At 52.6% G+C, this 20,991-nt stretch overlaps 1 protein-coding gene across 1 annotated transcript; it reads right to left on the bottom strand.

Annotated features, from left to right (window-relative positions):
* Nucleotides 1-2,829: 2,829 nt before the first annotated feature.
* On the bottom strand, nucleotides 2,830-20,634 carry USHBP1 (USH1 protein network component harmonin binding protein 1). The gene is made up of 15 exons (XM_034425872.3): nucleotides 20,439-20,634; nucleotides 17,349-17,494; nucleotides 16,320-16,447; nucleotides 15,719-15,843; nucleotides 14,970-15,182; nucleotides 12,688-12,768; nucleotides 12,389-12,516; nucleotides 11,692-11,832; nucleotides 11,016-11,110; nucleotides 9,795-9,900; nucleotides 9,299-9,563; nucleotides 7,812-8,021; nucleotides 6,397-6,524; nucleotides 4,694-4,816; nucleotides 2,830-4,337 (listed from the first exon to the last, which is right to left on the bottom strand). The coding sequence occupies exons 1-15, from the start codon at nucleotides 20,445-20,447 to the stop codon at nucleotides 4,082-4,084; spliced, it is 2,154 nt and encodes a 717-aa protein (XP_034281763.2). The 5' UTR covers nucleotides 20,448-20,634; the 3' UTR covers nucleotides 2,830-4,081.
* Between the last annotated feature and the right edge of the window lie 357 nt (nucleotides 20,635-20,991).

The raw sequence follows: 20,991 nt of genomic DNA on the forward strand, positions 1-20,991 counted from the left end.
TCAGCACTCCTTTGCCGGAGGAATATTTATCAAGCCTCTGTCTGGCCTTCACCTTTGATCTTGCTGACAGCGGTGGAAAAATGAATAAGGGGAGGGGGCGAGTTGCAGTAGATAATGGATGGAACTGGGAGGGTGGGGGGGAAAAGCTGTGGTGGAGAGCTGGATGTGCTGGGAAGCCGGGCCCTTGTGGAGTTCCCACCCAAAGCCCCCCCCCCCCCCCCCGCAGGCGCCAGGTTGAAGAAGCCAAGCTAGGACAGGGACTCCATTTCTTCATTTTTAAGGAAAACATTGGTATATTCCCAGGGTGGACCCAGGAGAGAGGGAGGGGGGGAGGGGGAGAGAGAGAGGCTGCCAGGGCTCCAGGCGCTCCCAGGTGCCTCCTGGGAGGAGCAGCACAGCGCAGCGTGAGCCCCCGGGGGGTGTGCGGTGGGCTGGAGGGGCAGAACGTGGGGAGAACGGAGTTAAACGGGCTTCGGGGCGGCAGAAGCCCCAAGAGGAAGGCGCCTGACTGCGCTGGAGAATCCCCCTCAAGAGTCTGGGGAAGGGGCTGCAAGAAGGGATGGGCAGCCTGGCTAGAAAAGGGCTGAGGAACATGGATCTGAATAGAATAGAATAACAGAGCTGGAAGGGACCTTGGAGGTCTTCTAGTCCAACCCCCTGCTTAGGCAGGAAACCCTACACCACTTCAGACAAAGGGTTATCCAACATCCTCTTTAAAACTTCCAGTGTTGGAGCATTCACAACTTCTGGAGGCAAGGGGTTCCACCGATAAAATTCTCACTGTCAGGAAATTTCTCCTTAGTTCCAGGTTGCTTCTCTCCTTGATCTGGGGGAGAAGGAGGGCCAAGCCTCTTGCTGAGGGCCCAGAGGTGGCTCCTGGCAAGACATCTGTGCCCCGAACCTGCCCCTGCCCTCCAGCCTGCCCCCGAGACCTCTTGCCTTTGGGTCACTTCTCTGCAAGGAAAACAAATCCTCCCTTGAAAAGTGGAAGGCCGGGTGGGGTCCCAGGTGTGCTTGGATGGGGCACCACCAGGTAATCACAGGGGCAGAACCTGAGCTGGGAAGCTCAACCCAAGACATGGTGGACAAAGACCCCAGCAAACCCCTCACTTCTGTTGTTTTGCTAAGGACACTTTAAGCAGACTCTAGCCTGGCTGGACTGCTCTGGAGAAACCCGGGCAGGTCCGAAGAAGAGCCCCTCGGACACCGGGGATGGGGTGGGCAGCCAGGGTGATGCACCTGGGACCTGATCCTTGGCTCTCGGGCCAAATTGTCCAAGGGGAGCCTGGGAGGAGGAGGGGGAGGGGCAGGGCTTTTCAAACGTATCCACCTTAAGAGGAGTGGCCTTCTAGAAATGGCCTTGCTGGTTGGGGGATTTTGGGAATTGAAGTCTGAAAAAAAACCCAGCTATGGGATCCCAGGTGTCTGGACGCACCTTTTCCAAGCCACGTAGGTTAATAAATGCTGCAGCTGAGGAAAGCTGCTGCCTTTTCATTAAATTCGTGAGTTGGAAAGATTGCATTGCACCCAACTCCTTTGGGACGTGGGCAGCAACAGGCAAGCCCAGTGGAGACGATCTGAAGGACACCCCCCACCCCCACCCCCAGTCAGGAGAGGAAGGGGCAGAGAAAAGGGGGCCTCTGGGCCCCTGCACGGCAGAGCTGGCGGTTCCTGGCACAGTAATGAGATTAAGTGATTTTATCCTCAAATTCATCCCAAACTCTCTTCCCCCTGGGACCAGAAATGGGCCCCAAACATCAAGGGGGCAGTCAGGGCAGGAGCCTGGGTTCTGGAAAGCAGAATAAGAGAGTTGGAAGGGACCTTGGAGGTCTTCTAGTCCAACCCTCTGCTCAGGCAGGAGACCCTTGTACCATTGCAGACAAACGGTTGTCCAACCTCTTCTTAAAAACCTCCAGTGTTGGAGCATTCACAACTTCTGGAGGCAAGTCGTTCCACTGATTAATTGGTCTCACTTTTAGGAAATTTCTCCTTAGTTCCAGGTTGCTTCTCTCCTTGATGAGTTTCCACCCGTTGCTTCTTGTCCTGCCCTCATCAGGGGCTTTGGAGAATAGCTTGACTCTCCCTCTTCTTTGGGGCAGCCCCTGAGATATTGGAAGGCTGCTATCCTGTCTCCCCTGGTCCTTCTTTTCATTAAACTAGACCTGCCCAGTTCCTGCAAGCGTTCTTTATACGTTTTGGCCTCCAGCCCCCTAATCATCTTACCTTTGACACTCTAACCAGCCCGGTCAGGAAGGATGTTGGCAGCCGCCCCAAAGGATTTTTTCCCTTCAGCTTTAATTCCAGCCGCTGGGAGGGGGGAGGGGCGGCCTCCTCGCTTGACCCCTTGCACTCATTTCTAAAATCACTTTGTTTGAACGTTGCCATCAGGATTGCTCTGCATTTCCCGGCTTTCTTCTTGACAACATCCTGTGCAGTTATCTGGATCTTTTCGGCATCCAGGATACATCATCTTCCTCATCCTCATTTTTTTTTTTGCAGTTTCAGACTCCTAGGGACCTTGGAGGTCTTCTAGACCAACCCCCTCGACCAAGGTTGGAGACCTTATAGAGCAAGCCCAGTTTTGCTGATGTTGATCTCAAAAATGAACCACTTCACGTTTCTTCTTCTTCTTCTTCTTCTTCTTCTTCTTCTTCTTCTTCTTCTTCTTCTTCTTCTTCTTCTTCTTCTTCTTCTTCTTCTTCTTCTTCTTCTTCTTCTTCTTCTTCTTCTTCTCCTTCTTCTTCTCCTCCTTCTCCTTCTCCTTCCTCCTCCTCCTTTCCTCCTCTTTCTCCCCCTCCCCCTTGTCCTCCTTAATGATAAACACCATCATTCATAACTATTTTTTTAATTTAAAAATACAGAAATTAAAAGAGCTGCTTAAAAAATAGAACCCCCCCACATTAGCTAGAATGGCTTCCAGCAGAACATCAAAAGGAGCCTTGGGATGAGGGGGGAGGCTGGTGGAGTGAAGGAAGCGGGAGGATGGAGGCTGATGGTGCAGATGGGGGTAAATTGTGGGACGGATTAATTAATTCTCAGCAGGTTAAGAAAAACCTTCGTGTCCCTGAGAGCTTCTGAGAAAATCCTGAACCTGCAAAGGCTTCCAGAAAAGGGATGCCAACAGAGATGTCTGCACATCCAAAGTTGCTTCTCACCATGTCGGTGAAAAGAGCCTGCGGGATCCGGGAGCCACAAAGAACGATCCGCTCCCTCCCTCCCCTTTGCAAAGCCCCAGTGCCTCTGGTCCAGAAAGAAGGGGAAGAAGGCAGGGAACCCACACCTGTGTGATGTCATGGTGGGGGCCTGGGCGAAGGGAGGCTGCCAAGGGAACGGACAGATAAGAGCCAGCGTAGCCCACAGCTGCATAACAGGCAATAGCAGCAGCGCTTAGACTTATATACCCTTCGTAGTGCTTTACAGCGTCTTCTGAGTCAGCCCACAACTATCTGGCTCCTCATTTTACCGACCTCGGAAGGATGGAAGGCTGAGTCAACTTTGAGCCGGTTAAGGTCGAACTGCTGGCAGTGAGCAGAGTTAGTCTGCAATGATGCATTGTAACTACTGGGGAGGAAGGAAGGAAGGAAGGAAGGAAGGAAGGAAGGAAGGAAGGAAGGAAGGAAGGAAGGAGTAGCAATGGCACTTAGACTTATATACAGCCTCACGGTGTTTTTAAAGCCCTCTCTTAGCGATTTACATAGTCAGCCTCTTGTCCCCCAACAATCTGGGTCCTCATTTGACCCACCTCGGAAGGATGGAAGGCTGAGTCAACCTTGAGCCAGTCAGGATCGAACTGCTGGCAGTGGGCAGAATTAGCCTGCAATCCTGCATTCTGACCATGGGCCGGCCAGGGCTTTCAGAGAGGAGCAGAGGAGGGTTTCGCCCAACCTCTCAGCCTGTTAAAAGGGCAGCGGGAGCTTTGTACTTTCAGGCCTGCAAACAGCTTTACCATTTACGCTCATGCGGCCCTGATCCCTGCCTGCTCTACCTGGCAAGGCTGACAGGCCTTCAGGGGGGAATGGCCCTTGCCCCCCCTCCCCCACTTTGCTGGTCAGTAGATGTGTTTGTGTGTGTCCAGAAAGCCTCACTTTCTGCTCCATAAAATGGACGGGATTTCCAAATTCCCAGGTGGGTCCCGGGTGCTCTCATCTGGCGCAGGGGCCTGGGGGAGGCCGGTGGGAGCCCCTGCGGGCACTTGGTCCTGCAGCTGCCGGAGGGTTTGCAGGAGCGCCTGGCGCTGCTTGGCCTGGCGCCTGGCCATCAGCCCCATCTGGGTCTCCAGCTGCCCCACCTGGCTCTCCTGCTTGTGACGGGCCTTCTGGTAGGTGAGGAGCAGGGCGCTGCTAGGAGGAGAGAGGGGTGAAGGGGGGGCTGAGAAGGGGGGCCCAGAGCAGCCCAGGGAAGGACCGGTGGGATCCAGAGACAGCAGGATAGGTCTTCCCCAGATGTGCTGGCTGAGGGAGATGGGAGTTTTAACCCAACACATCTGGGCGGGGAAGGGACCGCAGGAGGCTGGGACAGCCCAGCTTCTGTTTTCCTCCTGGCCACTCCATGCTGGTAGACTGCTGCTGTCCATGGTGGGTTTAATCTTAATGCCACACCTCATCAGTTTATCAAGAAAGTTTCTAAGACCCCTTGGAGGGTTCAGAGGCCGAGGGGCCACCAGGGAAAAGGGGGAGCCCCTCCCCTCACTTACCTATGGGCCTGGAAGAAGTCCTGCATGAGCTCCATGTCCTGTGCCTCATGGGCCCTGTAGTCCTGGCTCTTCTCCTCCAGGTCAACCCAAAGACCCTCCAGACGTTCCTTCAGTGCCTGGATCCTGCAGAGAGCCACAGGAGGTCAAGGTGGGGATGAGGGAGCTCAACCTCCCCCCAGGATCAGCAAACCCGACTTTCATTGGCAGCCTGCATGCCGCCCAGGAGGGGATGATGGGGGCCGCAAGAGGGAACCCTGCTCTCATACGGGCGGGGTGGGGGTGGGGGGTGGCATTCCTTTCCACCCGTCCCAAAAAAGCAGATGGAAGGCAGGAAACGAAGACCCACCCCCTGCGGGGACCTCGACTTACCACCATTTATTTAGTGACTGTTCAAAGTTACGACGACACTGAATAACGTGACTTGTGACCATTTTTCACACTTACGACCATGGTAGCATCCCCACGGTCACGGGATCAAAATTCGGAAACTGGGCAACCGTCTCCTATTTATGACGGTTGCAGAGTCCCCAGGTCACATGACCTCCATCTGCGCCCTACCCAGCTGGCTTCTAAGATGCCAAGTCAAAGGGAGGGGGAGCCAGGTTCGCTTAACGACTGCATGATTCACTTAACAACTGCAGCAATTCCCTTAATGACCGTGGCAAAAAAAGCTTGCAAACTCGGGTGCTCAACAGCCACCTTGCTTAGAAACACAAACTTCTGTTGTGAATTGTGGTCATAAGCCAAGGACCTACGTTAAGTACCGTGTGCCAGCTGTGGGATGAAGATTTAACGTTTTCATCTCCAAAAACCGAGGTGGAAATGGAGAGAATATCCAGGCTAAGATTTCCAGCACAGGAGCTCAGGCGAGGAGGAGGAGGAGGAGGAGGATGGAGAACCAGAGCTTCTTTCTCTGGCTAAGGGCCCAGAGCGAAGCTGGCCCTGGTGGGACTGGATAGGACTTACCTGGGCTTTAGAGATCAACGCTGCCAATTGTGCTCTCAGCCTGAACCTCTGCTGGGCCAGAGCTTTGCACTTGGCTCTTCAAATCCCCGGGATTTTTTTTCACAGTTAAAAAATAATCTAAGCAATTTAATGTGCCTTGGCAGAGAGAGAAGCGGGGGGGGGGGGGGTGTTCTCTCACAACCCAACAATTCACACACACACCAGAGAATTTTCCCTTTTTCTTGGAGCCCTACATGATGCCAGTGGAGCGGATCCAGCACATGGCAGCTCAAGTGCTGGCTCTCTATTTTATTTTATTTTATTTTATTTTATTTTATTTTATTTTATTTTATTTTATTTTATTTTATTTTATTTTATTTATTTTATTATTTTATTTTATTTTATTTTATTATTTTATTTTATTATTTTATTTTATATTTTATTTTATTTTATTATTTATTTAGTTTATTATTTTATTTTATTTTATTATTTTATTTTATTATTTTATTTTTTATTTATTTTTTATTTTATTTTATTTTATTATTTTATTTTACTTATTTTATTATTTTATTTTATTTTATTTTATTTATTTTATTATATTATTATATTTTATTTATTTTATTATTTTATTATTTTATTTATTTTTATTTTATTTATTTTAATTTATTTTTTAATTTTTATTTTATTTATTTTTAATTTTTATTTTATTTATTTTTAACATTTGTTTGCCACCCGCCTCGCTGCAAAGGGAACCTTACCGAGCCGAAGTCTCCAGCACTCGGAGCATCAGGGCTTCCGGCTCCCTCCGGGCCAGGCTTCCCTCCGCGTTCTTGGGTGCAGCCGGAAGGGTCCTCTGGGGAAGGCTGTTGGGCGCCCAGGCCTGAGCCTTGGCAGAGGAGAAAGCAGCTGAACTCCTTGCTCAGGACGGAAGCATTTGGGGGTGGGTTGTGCATTAAGTGATGGTTTCTCCTGGACCAAGGAGCCCCCTTCCCCTAAGTCATCTCCCGCCTTGACTACTGGAATGTGCTCTACGGAGGAGGGGGGTCTGCCCTTGGAAAGTATCCGGGAGCTTCAATCGGTTCCAAATGCGGCAGCCTGCATGCTTTGGGCAAGTCTAGATTTGCACCCGGGTCCCTCTCTTGCGGGAGTTGCTTGGCTGCCAATTTGCTTCCGGGTCCAATTCGAGGTGCTGATGGTCACTTTTAAGAGAGGTGCCACCTTGGGAGAGCCGTCGGTGGCGCAGTGGTCAGAATGCGGATTTGCAGGCTAATTCTGCCCACTGCCAGCAGTTCGATCCTGAGCAGCTCCAGGTTGACTCAGCCTTCCGTCCTTCCGAGGTGGGTAAAATGAGGAGCCAGATTTTGGGGGGCAAGAGGTTAACATTTGGTAACCACTCAGAGAGTCCTATGATGCACTTATGGGTGGGTATACGTCTGAGTCCCACTGCTATTCCGGGCAGGTGGGTGTCCAGTCTCTTCTGGAAAGCCTCCAGTGATGGATCACCCAAGCACTTCTGGAGGCAACAGATTCACTATTTTTCCCCCCTGCTGGATCTCTCCTTTGCAAGCCCCACCCGTTGCTTCTTCTCCTGCCTTGTGGTGCCTTGGATAATAGCTTGACCCCCCCCCTTCTCTGTGGCAGCCCCTCAAATATTGGAAGGTGCTGGTGAGAAGCAACTTGGAAGTCAGGAGAAATTTCCTAATTGTTCTGAGTTAGAACAATTAACCAGTGGGACTGCTTGCCTCCAGAAGTTGTGGGTGCTCCAACACTGGAAGTTTTGAAGAAGAGACCGGAGAACCCTTTGTCTGAAGTGGCGTAGGGTTTCCAGCCTGAAAAGGGGGTTGGACTAGAAGACCTCCAAGGTCCCTTCCAACTCTGTTACTCTATTCTATTCACCCCTGGTCCTTCTCTTTCTTAGACCAGTCCATAGGCCACTTTGGGCCAATCGCCGGAGGTGGGCTGGCCGTCCTTCCCTACACAACTGGAAACCCTCCCCAACACACCCGGCTCTTGTGGGTACGAAATGGGGCATCTCAAAGGGGGGGAGGGGTCCGAGGCAACCCTTGGCGCTTCCTGAGGTTCCTGGGAGACCAGAGAAAGGGGGAAAGGGGAGCCTTCCAGCATCCCCGGAGGGTCTGGGGTGGGGAGAAAGGTTTTTGCGAGAGGCTTTTACCCCGGAGTCTTCCTCTTCGCTGCTGCTGCTGCTGCTGCTTTCTGAGGAGGGGTCTGGCTGTCCCCGGAGGTCTCGCTGCTCCCCCTGGAGGGTCCGGATCACCAGCAGGCAGGCAGCCTCCTGGGCGGGGAGCGTCTGGGTCCAGAGCGCCAGCCCCTGCTTGGCCTTGGCGGTGAGGTGCAGCCTGGTGCCCAGGTCAGCCAAGGCCTCCTGAGGGGGGGCAGAAGGAGACAGGTGGAGGGAGAGAAGGGGGCCTAGGGACAGCCCCCCCCCGGTGGTTTGGGGGCGCAGAAGAGGGGAGGTCTCCTGCTTCAGCAGACCTCCAAGGTTCTCTTCTGTTCTTCTTCCTCTTCCTCTTCTCTTTGCCTCTATTCCTGTTCCTATTTCTCTTCTACTCTATTCTATTCTCTGGGCTCCCCCAGGCTCATCAGCCCCATGGACTAGACCCCTTCAGTTTAAGGGCAGACCCCCCCCCCCAAAGACCAAATGGCTGCTTGGGGGGAGCAGAGGGGAGGCAGAGGGTACAGCCTGGGTCCATTCAATATATTCAAATGATTTGCTTGACTTGTGACCACAATTGGGAGCAGAATTTCCATTGCTAAGCAAGCGGTTGTTAAGTGAGGCATGTCAATTTTATGACCATTTTTTCCCAGGGTCGTTAAGTTAATCACTGCAGCTGTTAAGTGAATACATGGTCATTAACCGAATCCAGCCTCCCCATCAACTCTGCTAGTCTGAAGCTGGCTGGGAAGGCTGCAAATGGTGACCGCGTGACCCCAGGATGCTGCAGCCGTCATAAATACAGGCAGTCCTCGACTTACGTCGGTTCACTTAGTGACTGTTTGAAGGTTGAAGTTACAACAGTACTGAAAAAAGGGACTTAGGAGCCTTTTTCACACTTAATGGACACTGCAGCATCTCCCCCCCCCCAAGGTCAGCTGATTTAAGTTCAGATGCTTGACAACTGACTCACATTTATGATGGTCGCAGTGTCCCCGGGGTCACGTGATCCCCTTTTGTGACCTCCTGACCAGCAAAGTCAAGGTGGGGGGGAAGAGACCCTGTGACTAATTTGAGAACTGCAGTGATTCGCTTAACAACGATGGTGAGAAAAACAAGGCAAAACTCACTTAACAAATTTCTCACTTAGCAACATAAATTCTGGGCTCAGGTGTGATCGTAAGTGGAGGACCAGGAGCATTTGGCCAGCCCAGATTTTGCAGAGGTATAAAAGAAAAGGGGGGGGGACCCCAGGGAAGGAGCCCCCTGAAGAAAACAGATGAGAAACAGAAGCGAAATCTGCACGGAATGGAGGAGGACGGGTAAAGGTCGATCTTTGGCTGGCCGGCGGGAGCGCTTTGCACTGCCACGTTTTGCTTTCGCTTGCTCGCAAAACCCCAAGGCCAGTGCTAACCTCTCTTTCTCCACCACCCCCCCACCCCCCTCCCCCAAAGATGGGACCCTCGGCCCCTTCCTCGCAGGCTCACCCGGGCCGTGTGCAACTCCCGCAGCAGCTGCCCCTTCTCCATCCGGGGTGGTGCGGCTGAGCCAGGAAGCGCCTCCTGCAGGGCCCTCCGTCCCTCCGTGGCCTTGGCCGCAATGCCCGCGCTGAGCCTGGCGGCCACGGCGACCAAGCCCAGAGGCGGAGGGTGGGCGGGCAGCTTCAGGGAACTCTGCTCAGCCCGCAGGTGCCCGATGCGTTCCCGCAGCCTCTGCTTGGCTTCTGCCTCGGAGCCCGTCGGTTGCAGGGAACTGGAAGGAAAGCGGATTTCGGAAACTTTGAGGCCGGTGGACTTTGACTCCCAGAATTCCCCAGCCAGCTTTGCCTCCGGCCCCCCCAGATGGATGGAGAAAGACTAGCCGGGTTCTTCCAGGGAAGCTTTGGACTCGGAGCGCCCCTTCCTCTCTGGGTCTTCCTCCCAGCCCTCCTCCTGCGATGGATGGCCCAGCCCCCAAATCCCGGCCCTCCCGGCCCCTCAGTACCTGTCCGGGACCCCCTCTTGGTCCCAGGAGCTCCTGTCGGCTCTGCTGCAGCCTTGCAAAATCCAGAAAGCTTTCTCCAGGGCAGGGCTGGGGTCCTTGGATGCCCCTATCAGGAAAGGACAGAGAGGGAGACGTCATGGAGTCCTAGGGCTGGAAAATACCTCCGAGGTCATCTAGTCCAACCCCTGCGCAAGGCAAGAGCTTTACGCCATCCTGGTCAATTGGTTGTCCGGCCTATTTTTCAAAACCTCAAAGTGATGGAAACCCAGGATGATGCAAACGGTTCCATCGACTAATTGCTCAATCACAACAGCACACATAAACGACACAGAATAAACAGAGTGACAGAATCAGAAGGGACTTTAGAGGTCTTCTAGTCCAACTAGGGGCCTGGAGGCTAAAACATACAAAGAACAATTGCAGGAATCGGGGAGGTCCAGTCTAGGGGAGAGACGGACCAGGGGAGACACGAGAGCAGCCTTCCAATATTTTGAGGGGCTGCTGCAGAGAGGAGGGAGGAGGCCAAGCTGTTTTCTGGACTGCCATCGGTCAGAAATGGTGTAGGGTCTCCTGCTTGGGCAGGGGGTTGGAGTAGATGACCTTCAGGGTCCCTTCCAGCTCTATTATTCTGTTAACTCCTCTGCTCAAGCAGGGAGCCTTCTACCAGCCCTTTCAAACGGCCGTCCAGTCTCCTCTGGAAAATCTCCAGTGTTGGAGCACCCACATTTTCTCGAGGCAAGCAGTTCCACTGGTTATTGACTCTGTCAGGAAGCTTCTCCTTAGTTCCAGGTTGCTTCTCTCCTTGACGAGTTTCCACCCGTTGCTTCTCCTCCTGCCTTCAGGTGCTCTGGAGGACAGCTGGACTCTCCCTCTTCTTTGGGGCAGCCCCTCAAATACTGGAAGGCTGCTGTCATGCCCCCCCCCCCCCCAGTCCTCCTCTTCATTAGACTGGACATCCCCGATTCCTTCAGCCGTTCTTCCTAGGCTTTAGCCTGCAGCCCCCTCATCCTCTCGCTTGCTCTTCCCTGCAGTCTCTTCAAAGGCTCCACGTCTTTCTTACAGTGTGGCAACCAAAGCTTCACGGGGTCCCCCTGTGCCCTGCCCCACAGTGCCCACCATCCCCCTTTGGGGCCAGGGGAGGAAGAGGCTGGAGGGGCCCAGCCAGCCATGTCCATGGGGGGGGGGAGGGAGAAAGACGGTCCCCCAGTTTTGGAGCCTCACCTGCCCGGGGTGCCTCTCCTCCTGTCTCTGGCCTCGGCTTCTGCTCCGCGGCCGTCAGCGCCAAGAGGGTCTCGTAGGCCTCCAGGCAGCGTTCGCTGGGAGGGGGGGGAGGTCAAGAGGGGAAGGGGCAAGAGGGGCCACGCCAGAGCCAGGTTTAGGCCCACTCAGACTCAGAGACCCAACAGAGCAAAGACCGAGTCCAACTGGATGAACGGTCGGCGTCCTGCTCTTCCCTCCCAGCAGCCCTGCGAGGTAGGCTAGGCAGGCGAGATGGGGAGTGTCAGTTCCCCCCCCACCCGCCCCACAGGCCAACCTTGGCTGCCAATCTCCAGCCCCCCAATTCACCCCACGTTGCCCAGATAAGAATCTCTCTCTGCAACGCAGCTAAAGCCGAGAAGAGGGGCGGCTTCCCCTTGCACCCAGGGGGCTAAAGCCCCTTCCTCCCCCCCCATTTTTCCTGGGTCCCCAGGACCTTTTCTTCTGTGTTGCTGTTTATTTATTTTTAATAGCCCCCCCCCTTCCAGAGACCCCTAAAGACAAATAATGTGAAAGGAGGAACACAGATTCAGGGGGCACCTGGAGGTCCCGTTGGAATACAGGCAGTTCTCGACTTACGACCACAACTGAGCCCAGAGTTATGGCCATAGGCTGTGCTAGTCATTAAGCCGGGGCTCACCTGCCGTGGAGGGCCAGGGCCAGCCCGGTCTGGTGGGACTCTTGGCATCCGAGCAGGAGGCTCAGTTGCTCCGCGTCCGTCTTGGACTCCTGCAGGGCCCCCGAGAGCAGCTGGTTCAGCCCCCGCAGCCCCTCCAGGCGCCTAGGCAGGGGAGAGGGGCCCGTCAGGGGAGGGCTGCTGCTACGGCTTGTAACCCAGGTGTGCCCAGGGGGCAGCTGCTCCACCCAGGGCAGTGAGTCCATTCCACAAGTGGCCGTAATGAGGTTCAATAAAACCTACGCAGCTGCAAGAGGAGTGGACCCCAACTCCCCAAAGAGACCCCACCCCGAGAAAAGGCCCAGCTCTGAGGGGGTGAGGAAGCCCCCTCCCCAAAGGCCTCCCCTTCCAGAGAACTGAGGTGGTAGATGGGTGGGGGGGCAATCCAGAGGCTTGGGGCCCCTCAAAGATCTCCGCAGGGCCCCTCTGCTCCTTAGGTCATCCCCCAAATCAGGCTGGGGGGGGGCATGGGACACTGTTACACCCCCTTCCCTGAGATGAATCGGTCAAGCAGGGTCTCCCTGCACAGGACCCCTTGATGAGAGTCTTACAGAAATTGGGGGCAGGGGCATACTGAGGGATCCCCCCATTTTCAACTGCCACCCCCCAAGAGCAGGCTGCTCGTGGCCAAGCGAGGGAGGGGGGCATCAGGGACCCCTACCTGTGGAGCTGCTCCAGGCTGTTCTGGATCTCTGCGGGGGGCGAGGCTGGAAGGGTGGGGGCAGGCTGCATGCTGGTAGCCCCCCAGGGAGGATGGAGGCTGTTCTGAGCAACCCCTGAGGGGGAGTCCTGCAAGGGAAGGGGAACGTCAAAAATACAGCAAATCCCCCCCCCCAAGAGTTGAAGCTTAGCTTCATTTGGCTGAACCCTCTTCCCCCTTCCCCTTTCCTCTCATCTGGGGCTGAATCCCTCCCCCCCCACCCCCCATCCCCGGCCCTGGAAGTGTCTCCCCTGCAGCACCTGGGCTCCTTCCCTGAGGGGGCTGGGGGCTCCTCCAGAGCAGGTCTCCACCCTGGACAGGCTCTCCTGCAGCTCCTGCACCTGGATGGAGAGAGGGGGAGGAGGAGGGTCAGGCAAACCGAGAAACAACCCCCCCCCCCAAAGGAATCTCCCACAGGCCTCAAAAGAGCAGGGGTGGAAAGAGCAGGACCAGGAACTGAGTTATTGGTACCCGGAGTGGGGCTGTTTGAGGGGTAGCTGCTCCCCCTAATTTCTGATGGGACAGAAAAGACCCTTCCCCACAGAGGGGTGGGGGCTTCTCAGTTGCTGCCTCCTTCCCTGGCATGAGATGCCACCGGGCCTGCTTGGAAATGTGATTGACAGCTTTCAGCAAGCTTTGAGCTTTGGTGGGTTTGATGCCTCCCTTTCTCCCTCCCTGCTCTTTTTCTTTCTTTCTTTTCCTTCTTTCTTTCTTTTCTTTCTTTCCTTCTTTCTTTCCTTCCTTCTTTCTTTCTCTCTCTCTTTTTCTTTCTTTCCTCGTCCCTCCCTCCCTCTCTCTTTCCTTTTTTTCTTCCTTCCCTCTTCCCGATCCCCAGGTTAAACCAGGCACCCCATCCCAAAACCACCAGCAGAGCCCCCCAACGCCCCCTGCCCAACGCCTGCCCAATACCAGGCTCAGGGCCATCAAGACCTCTGGCTCCCCCTGCTGGATCTGGTGGGCAGCAGCAGCTGAAAGTGGGCAACTGGCTGCTGCAAAGGGCAGCCAGACCCTCTGGGTGCCAGAGAAGCCCGTTCACAAAGGGGGCAAATCTTTGGCCTGTGCCAGTCGTGAGAAGTGCCCACAGGCTGGGTGGCACACTTACTGCCCAGGAGGGCAAACAGCAAAGGAAGCAGCCCTGGGTTGGTGTCATCATGCAGGCAGAGGGGAGAAGATCCAGATGTGAACGGGGGGGGGGGCGGCGATGCCCGACAGAAGTGGAGGACGGGGGGACGGGGACCCTCTGGACTTTCCTGGACCTCCCCGCCCCCCCCCCCGCCCCTGATCTGAGCACCTGGCAAGGGGGCTGAGCGGTTCTTTACTCGACTGCACAGCAAGAGGCCCCCTGCCAGCCCCCCCTTCCCTTCCCTTTTTTTTATATATATATATATTTATTTTTTTTAATACAAACATTCCATCTTACATTAAACAGTGTGTCATCTGAGTATAAAATTCTTTGTGTCTTAACAATTAAACCTACCACCATATTCATTTCTTACATTCATTCTTATATTAATACTAACAATACTGATAAAATAACATAAACCTAACGTTTCTCTTCTTTACTTATCTATTTTTACAATACATTGCTCAACCATTGATAAAATAACTCCCATGTATTATAATAATCTGATTCTTCCTTTTCCTGAATTGCAAGTGTTAATTCTGTTCATTTCTGCACATTCTAATATTTTCTTAATCACATTTTCATCTATAGGGATCTCTTCGCTTTTCCAGTTTTGTGCAAATACAATTCTAGCTGCGGTCATTACAGGAATAATCAAATATATAGTTTCTTTACTATAAATTCCCCAGCAGGAACAATTCCAATTTTAAATCAATATGTTGTTGCGTCATCTTCTCCAGCCACATGCAAATTTTTGCCCAATATCTTTTTGCTTCCCCAGATGTCCACCACATATGATAATACGACCCCGGTGTCTGTTGGCATTTCCAACATTTAGTTGATTTATCTTTAAACATTTTGACCAGTCTTTCTGGTGCTAAGTGCCACCTGTAAAACATCTTATATAGGTTTTCCTTGTATGCAGTTGACAATGTTAATTTGTAATTCCCATCCCATAGTTGCTGCCGTTTATCTAGCTCTATCATGTGACCAAAGTTTTTCGTCCATGCTATCATTGTTTCTTTGACTTGTTCTTCTTCTAATTTTACACTCAATAAGTAACTCTACAATTTTCTTTTATCATTCTCTCTTCTCTCCTGTCAATATCTTATCCAATCCTGTGTTCCATATAAAAACCATAAAGTTTAGCATCCTTTTCATATCTAGATTGTATTTGCAGCTGTATGCACCAATCCATATCAATCCCCTGCTTTTCCAATTCACATTTCATTTTAAGTCCCCTCTTATCTGACAAGATATCTTTGTATCTAACAATATTTCCCATATTAATATTTGGATGTATAAGTGCTTCCATCCTCGAAAGCCAGACTGGTATCTTCAAGTAGTGTTGCTCTCCCTAATTTTTCCCCCTACTAATAGCAAAGCATTTCTTACGGACTCTACCTAAGAGCCACTTGCCTTCCTCTGCAGCTTCTTCCGCTCCTGCTGGTGGGCTGCCATGGAGGCCTTGGACCGGCTGAGGAGCTCCTGCTTGGCCTCCAGCTCGGCTCGGAGGGCGGCGTTCCTCTCCTTGTAGAGGGCGGTCATCCTCTCGCAGGGGGGGCCCTCAGCCTCCTGGGGGGGCCTCCCCGAGCCGTCCCTCTGGAGCGCCACCAGCCTGGCTTCCAGACCCTGGCAGGAGGCAAGCAGCCGGGCGGCCTTGGCAGGACGTCCCCCAGAGCCCCTCCTCTGCCCCCACCCGGGAGCCCACCCCAAGGCCAAAGGCGGCCAGGGCCAGCCAGGTGGGACCTCGGAGGAAACAAAGGGGCAGAAGCATCCCGCTCTATTTTGCTCCCTCTTTAAAAGAACCTCTCTGTTAAACTTATTTGTTTCTGTTAAAAATTCTGTTAATTGTATAATTTTAATATACAATAATAATTATTCTGTGGAAATTACACTTGTTAAAAAGTAGGCAAGAAGACACGCTCCACTTCCTGGCTACTTACTCCCTGGCTGGAAACACAGAATACCAGAGTTGGAAGGGGCCTTGGAGGTCCTCTAGTCCAACCCCCTGCTCGAGCAGGAGACCCTACTAGACCATTTCAGTCAAGTGGCTGTCCAGTCTCTTCCTGAAAACCTCCAGGGACGGAGCCCCCGTTCAGGGATGTGTGTGTGTGTGTGGGGGGGGTTTCAGCCGCTCGCCCCCATCCCTCCCACCCCCTGGGCACCTGGGCCAGCTGGGCACATCCCTGCAGCTCAGCTTCCACGCTGGGAAGGCGGTTCCGGTAGGACAGGAGGACGTTCTCCAGAGAGGTGACGGCCTTGTGGACTTCAAGGAACAGGTCGGCCTTCCCTGGGAGAGAAAAGAGCCCAGTCCAGGTGAGCGAATTCCAGGGGTCAAGCCCTGGAGGCCAAGGCCCTGGGTGCGAGGTGGGGAGGAGACCGGGAGGATACTGGAAGAGGGACGGGAGAGAGGACCCACCCCTCCCTTTAGGCTGCAGAGGGAATTCTCTCCTCCTGGAAACGCATTTGGAAGGGCAGGCGTGGGAAAAGGCAGGAGGGGACCAATCTGGGGGATGGGCTAGAAGACCTCCAGGGTCCTCTTGTTCTAGGATCTCTCCAAAGGAGGCGGGGGCGTTGTCCTCTCCAAAGGCTCAATTGGCCAGACCGATTTGACCGATTTGAGTCCGAGTTGGAGGCTCCTTCTGAAAAGAGTGCGGCCAGCAGAGGCAGCAATGGAGGCATTTTCTTCCTGGCTCCTGATTCAAGATTTCCCACCCAGAGAGCTGCTCTACTCAACAAAATCTGAGCCCCGTCTTGGGGTCTTACCTTCTTCCAGACGGGCTGGAGGCGGGGGAGGGGGGCTCCTGGTACGCCTGGCAAAGAGGGACGGGCATCGGGGGAGGCTGGTGGTGGACTCGGAGCCCAAATCGGAAAAGAAGTCCTCCTCTTCCTCCCTACAGGGCAGAAGAAGGCCGGGTGAAGGAGCTGGGCTTGGGCTTGGGCCGGCGGGGCGGGGGCACGACTGGGGAGGAGAGGGGTGGGTGGAAAAGGAGGTGCCACCTGGAGTCCAGACTCAACTCCTGGAGATCATCTCCATCCTTGGAGAGGTCTTTGGAGTTCATCTAAGCAGGGGGTTGGACTAGAAGACCTCCGAGATCCCTTCCAACTCTTTTTCCTATTATATTCAGCCCTGGCATCTCCCGGTGGTCTCCTATCCCAGATTTAAGGCATGCAGGAGGCTGCCCTGCACCACTCGGAAATCGTGCGCAGGTAGCCTTCGACTGACGACCTTCTCTTTAGTGACCGTCTGAATTATAACAGGGCTGAAAAAGTGAATGACCGTTTTTCCCCACGTTCCGTGATCAAAGGTCGGCTGCTTGGCAACTGGCATGTACTGGTGACAGTGGGGGCGTCCTGGGGTCCCTGATCGCCATTGGTGGCCAACCTCTGGCAAGGAAAGTCAATGGGGGAGGCCAGATTTGTTTAATGACCGATGATTCACTTAACATCTGCATGGATTAACAGCTGTGGTGAGAAAGGTCATAAAATGGGACAAAATGCACTTAACGTCTCGCTTAGCAACAAAAATCTTGGGCTCAGTTGTGGTCGTAAATTGAGGACTACAGTAATAATCTCCATCTTGCATCGGGGTGAAGAAAATCATTGAACTGCAGAGGGGCGCAAATCCTCACAAAGAGACCGTCCTGCTTTTTTCTGGTAGTTCTTCGGAGTCCTTGGGTGGGAGTGGGGCCAGAGGAAGGGGAAGGCCCACCAGGGGATTCCTTGGGCCATCCAGGCCATCCAGGCAAGGGGGCGCAGGGGGAGGAGGGAGGGGGGAGGAGGGGCGGGATGTACCTGGCTCTGTCCTGCTGCAGCCGCTCCATCTTCCCCTGCAGCTGGACGATGGTGACCAGCAGGCGAGTGATGCTCTCCTCGTAGTGCAGGGCGGCCTCTTCACTGGACTCCTCCTGGCCAGGTGGGCCCAGCTCCCCCTGCGGCCCCTAAGAGAAGGGGGAGCATCAGCCTCCCCCCGACATCCGGAGGTCCCAACCCCACAACGCAAGGAGCCAAGGTGCTCATTCACTGGGCCGGCCTGGTTGCATTTGGATTGCTTTAATTTGCAGGATTACAGTATATTATATATTATATTATATTATATTATATTATATTATATTATATTATATTATATTATATTATATTATATTATATTATATTATATTATAATATTATATTATATTATATTGCATTGCATTGCATTGCATTGCATTGCATTGCATTGCATTGCATTGCATTGCATCGCATCGCATTGCATTGCATTATAGCATTGCATTATAGCATAGCATAGCATAGCATAGCATAGCATATTTATTATATACTATATTATATTTATTATATTACATTATAGTATATTATTTTATTTTATTTTATTTTTATTGTTTTATTTTTCTGTCTGGGTTTTGCTGTTAATTGCCCAGAGGTCATTTGAAAGAGGGACATTTATATAAATTTTCCAAATAAACGAATAAAATGCATTTAATAGGCACCAAAGGCTTAGGTTTCTGGCAAATAGATGGGGAAGAAATGGAGGGAGTGACAGATTTTATTTTCCTGGGCTGCAAGATCACCGCAGATGGGGACTGCAGCCAAGAAATTAAAAGACGCTTGCTCCTGGGGAGGAAAGCCATGGCAAATCTAGACAGCCTACTAAAAAGCAGAGACATCACCCTGCCAACAAAAGTGCATCTAGTCAAGGCTAACGTTTTCCCAGTTGCAATGGATGGCTGTGAAAGTTGGACCATAAGGAAGGCTGAGCGCCTTTGAACTCTGGTGCTGGAGAAGGCCCCTGCGAGTCCCTTGGACTGCAAGGCGATCCAACCGGTCAGTCCTAGAGGAGATCAACCCTGAGTGCTCTTGAGAAGGCCAGATCCTGAAGAGGAAACTCAAATCCTTTGGCCACCTAATGAGAAGGAAGGACTCCCTGGAGAAGAGCCTAATGCTGGGAACGATGGAGGGCAAAAGGAGAAGGGGACGACGGAGAACGAGGTGGCTGGATGGAGTCACTGAAGCAGTCGGCGTGAGCTTCAATGGACTCCAGGGGATGGTAGAGGACAGGAAGGAACGTGGTTCATGGGGTCGTGATGGGTCGGGCACGACTTCGCAACTAACAACAACAACAAAAGCCTTAGGTCTTAGGATGACAAATCTGCTGCTGTCATGCTTTGCTCAGGGCTGCTTAGAGTCCTGTGTGAAAATCTACCCACGGTTTCCAATTTCTCCTGGAATGTATGTTTTTCAGTGCCCCCTTTCCTAAGATTCCCATTTCTGCAAGTGTTTTTCTTCCACCTTCTGCTCTTTGTCCTAAAAGTTTGATGGGCATTTTTCCTAAGTCCTGGGTACAGGTAGACCTCGACTTACAGCTATTCATATAATGACTGTTGGAAGTTACATCAGGACTGAACAGAGGGATTTATGACTTTACTTCACATTTACAACCGTAGCAGCATTCCCGTGGTCACCTGATCAAAATTAGGATGTTTGGCAACTGACTCATACTTATGACGGCTGCAGTATCCCTGGCCTGGATCATGCAACCTTCTGATGAACAAAGTCAATGGGGGAAGCCAGATTCACTTAACAACCGTGTTACTCACTTATCAGCTGCAGTGATTCACTTAACAACAGTGGCAAGAAAGATCATAGAATGGGGCAAAGCTTACCAAACTGTCTTGCTTAGCAATGGAAATTTTGGCTTCAATTGTGGTTGTAAATGAAGAACTACCTGTCTACCTTTTCAACCAGGGAATTCTACGGCTGAATTCAGACAATCGTTACGTAGCAAAAGGCTTTTTGGCACAGGTGTTGCCATAGAAAGTGGAAGTCCAATTCAATTTGAACTTACGGGGTGAATTTCCTTCCTTTTCCTAAAGCAGTGGCCGAGGTATTGGGGCCTTCTGTTCTGTCCCTGCTTCTCCTGCCAAATGAAATTTTCTATATGTTTGTGTGTGTATGAGTTTAAATCACATTTTCTCATTAGAGCATTTGAACCACTATAGCAGGGCTGGGGAACTGTGGCCCCTTTAAGATCTGCGGATTTCATCTCCCAGAATTCCTGAGCCAGCCTTGGGTCGGGAATTCTGGGAGTTGAAGTCCACAGGTCATAAAGGGCCATAGCTCACCACCCCTGAGCTATCGCCTCACAGGTAGATTGCACCAGCATTTTTTTCAGTCGTGGTGCCTTTAAGATGTCTCTGGACTTCAACTCCCAGAATTCATGCTGGCTGGGGAATTCTGGGAGTTGAAGTCCACCCATTTTAAAGCTATCAAAAGTCGAGGAATGATGGATTAAACCGCCTAATCTCCCAGTCCTCCTTCGCCCCCTGCAAGACACCCCAGGCAGGGCTCGGAAAGGCCCCGGAAGGGAGCCCGAAGGGCCACTGTGCCACAGCTTGGGCCTGGACTCTGCTCTCTGCTTCGGCTGAGGGCTGCAGACCCACCTTGGATGGGGCAGGAAGCCTGGAGTTGTTTCCCCCAATTAAACACTGGAAGCCAGGAATTTGGGTGTGTGTGTGTGTGTTCCTGTGTTTTCCCCAGGAACAATGACTTGTTTGTCCCTCCGTTCCCGGCTTCCAGACTGAGGCGGTCATTCTTGGGGATGCCAGGGGCAACCTCCGTCCAGTGACCCCCTCGCAAGCCCAGGGCAGCTTCGCCAGGCAAGGAAGCCAGGAAGTTGCAGCTCTCATTGCTATGCCTCTGGTTGATTGCCAGGGTCCCTCAGAGATCAACTAGTCCACCCCAGCTGCCCCCAAGGCAGGAAATTAGAGCGTTTCACGTGAGAAAGGACTGCTTATCCGGTGGTTCTGGCGCTCCCGATGGAGATTCAGAAACCCTCAAACTGGACCAGAGATTTTTCCCATGGGATTCCCCCCCCTCCAAATTCTCACCTACCTCTTCCATTCTTTCTCTTTCTGTCTTCTCTCCCTGGAGCAACCTGGTTCTTGGCTTCGTCCTGGCCCTGATGGATGGCGGCAGGCTTTTCCTGTTGATCTGCAGCCTTCCCAGCTTCCCTACACGTTTCCTGCCCTCCCTGAGAGGAAGGGGCCGGGCCCCGGTCGAGCCTCGCCTCGCCTTTATTCCTGGCTCAACAACCCACCGTATTTATAACTGCCCCACACAAACCAAGGCAGAAAATAACTCGGTTTTGTGGGTTAAAAATTAAGACTTTGTGGGCCGTAAAATCTGCTGTGGCCCTGGGGAGGTTAGGGGCCCTATTGGGACGGGAGGGTCTCGCACGGATGATGCATTTTGCTTCATGGCACATCGTAGGACAGCCTTTCTCAACCTTGCAGCTGAAGCTGTGCAGCTGGGGGGATGGCTGGGGGATTGTGGGAGTTGAAGTCCGCACAGCTTCAAGCCACCAAAGTTGAGAGACATTGTGATTACTGGAAATCCCTGCAGCAAATTTAAAGCAGGTGGAATTCTAAGCCAGCAGGATTGAGCT

Source organism: Pantherophis guttatus, chromosome 1 (assembly GCF_059756535.1).
Source record: "Pantherophis guttatus breed Tessera chromosome 1, ASM5975653v1, whole genome shotgun sequence".
Taxonomy (NCBI): Eukaryota; Metazoa; Chordata; class Lepidosauria; order Squamata; family Colubridae; genus Pantherophis; species Pantherophis guttatus.

Bases quoted from the DNA above. Each gene is read 5' to 3' on its own strand.
- USHBP1 (XM_034425872.3), bottom strand. The intron at 15,183-15,718 runs GTGCCCAGGGGG...GCCTCCTGCCAG, and splicing joins GATGTGCCCAGCTGGCCCAG to GGTCTGGAAGCCAGGCTGGT. The intron at 11,111-11,691 runs GTGAGCCCCGGC...CCCCCCTCCCAG, and splicing joins GCCCTGGCCCTCCACGGCAG to CGAACGCTGCCTGGAGGCCT.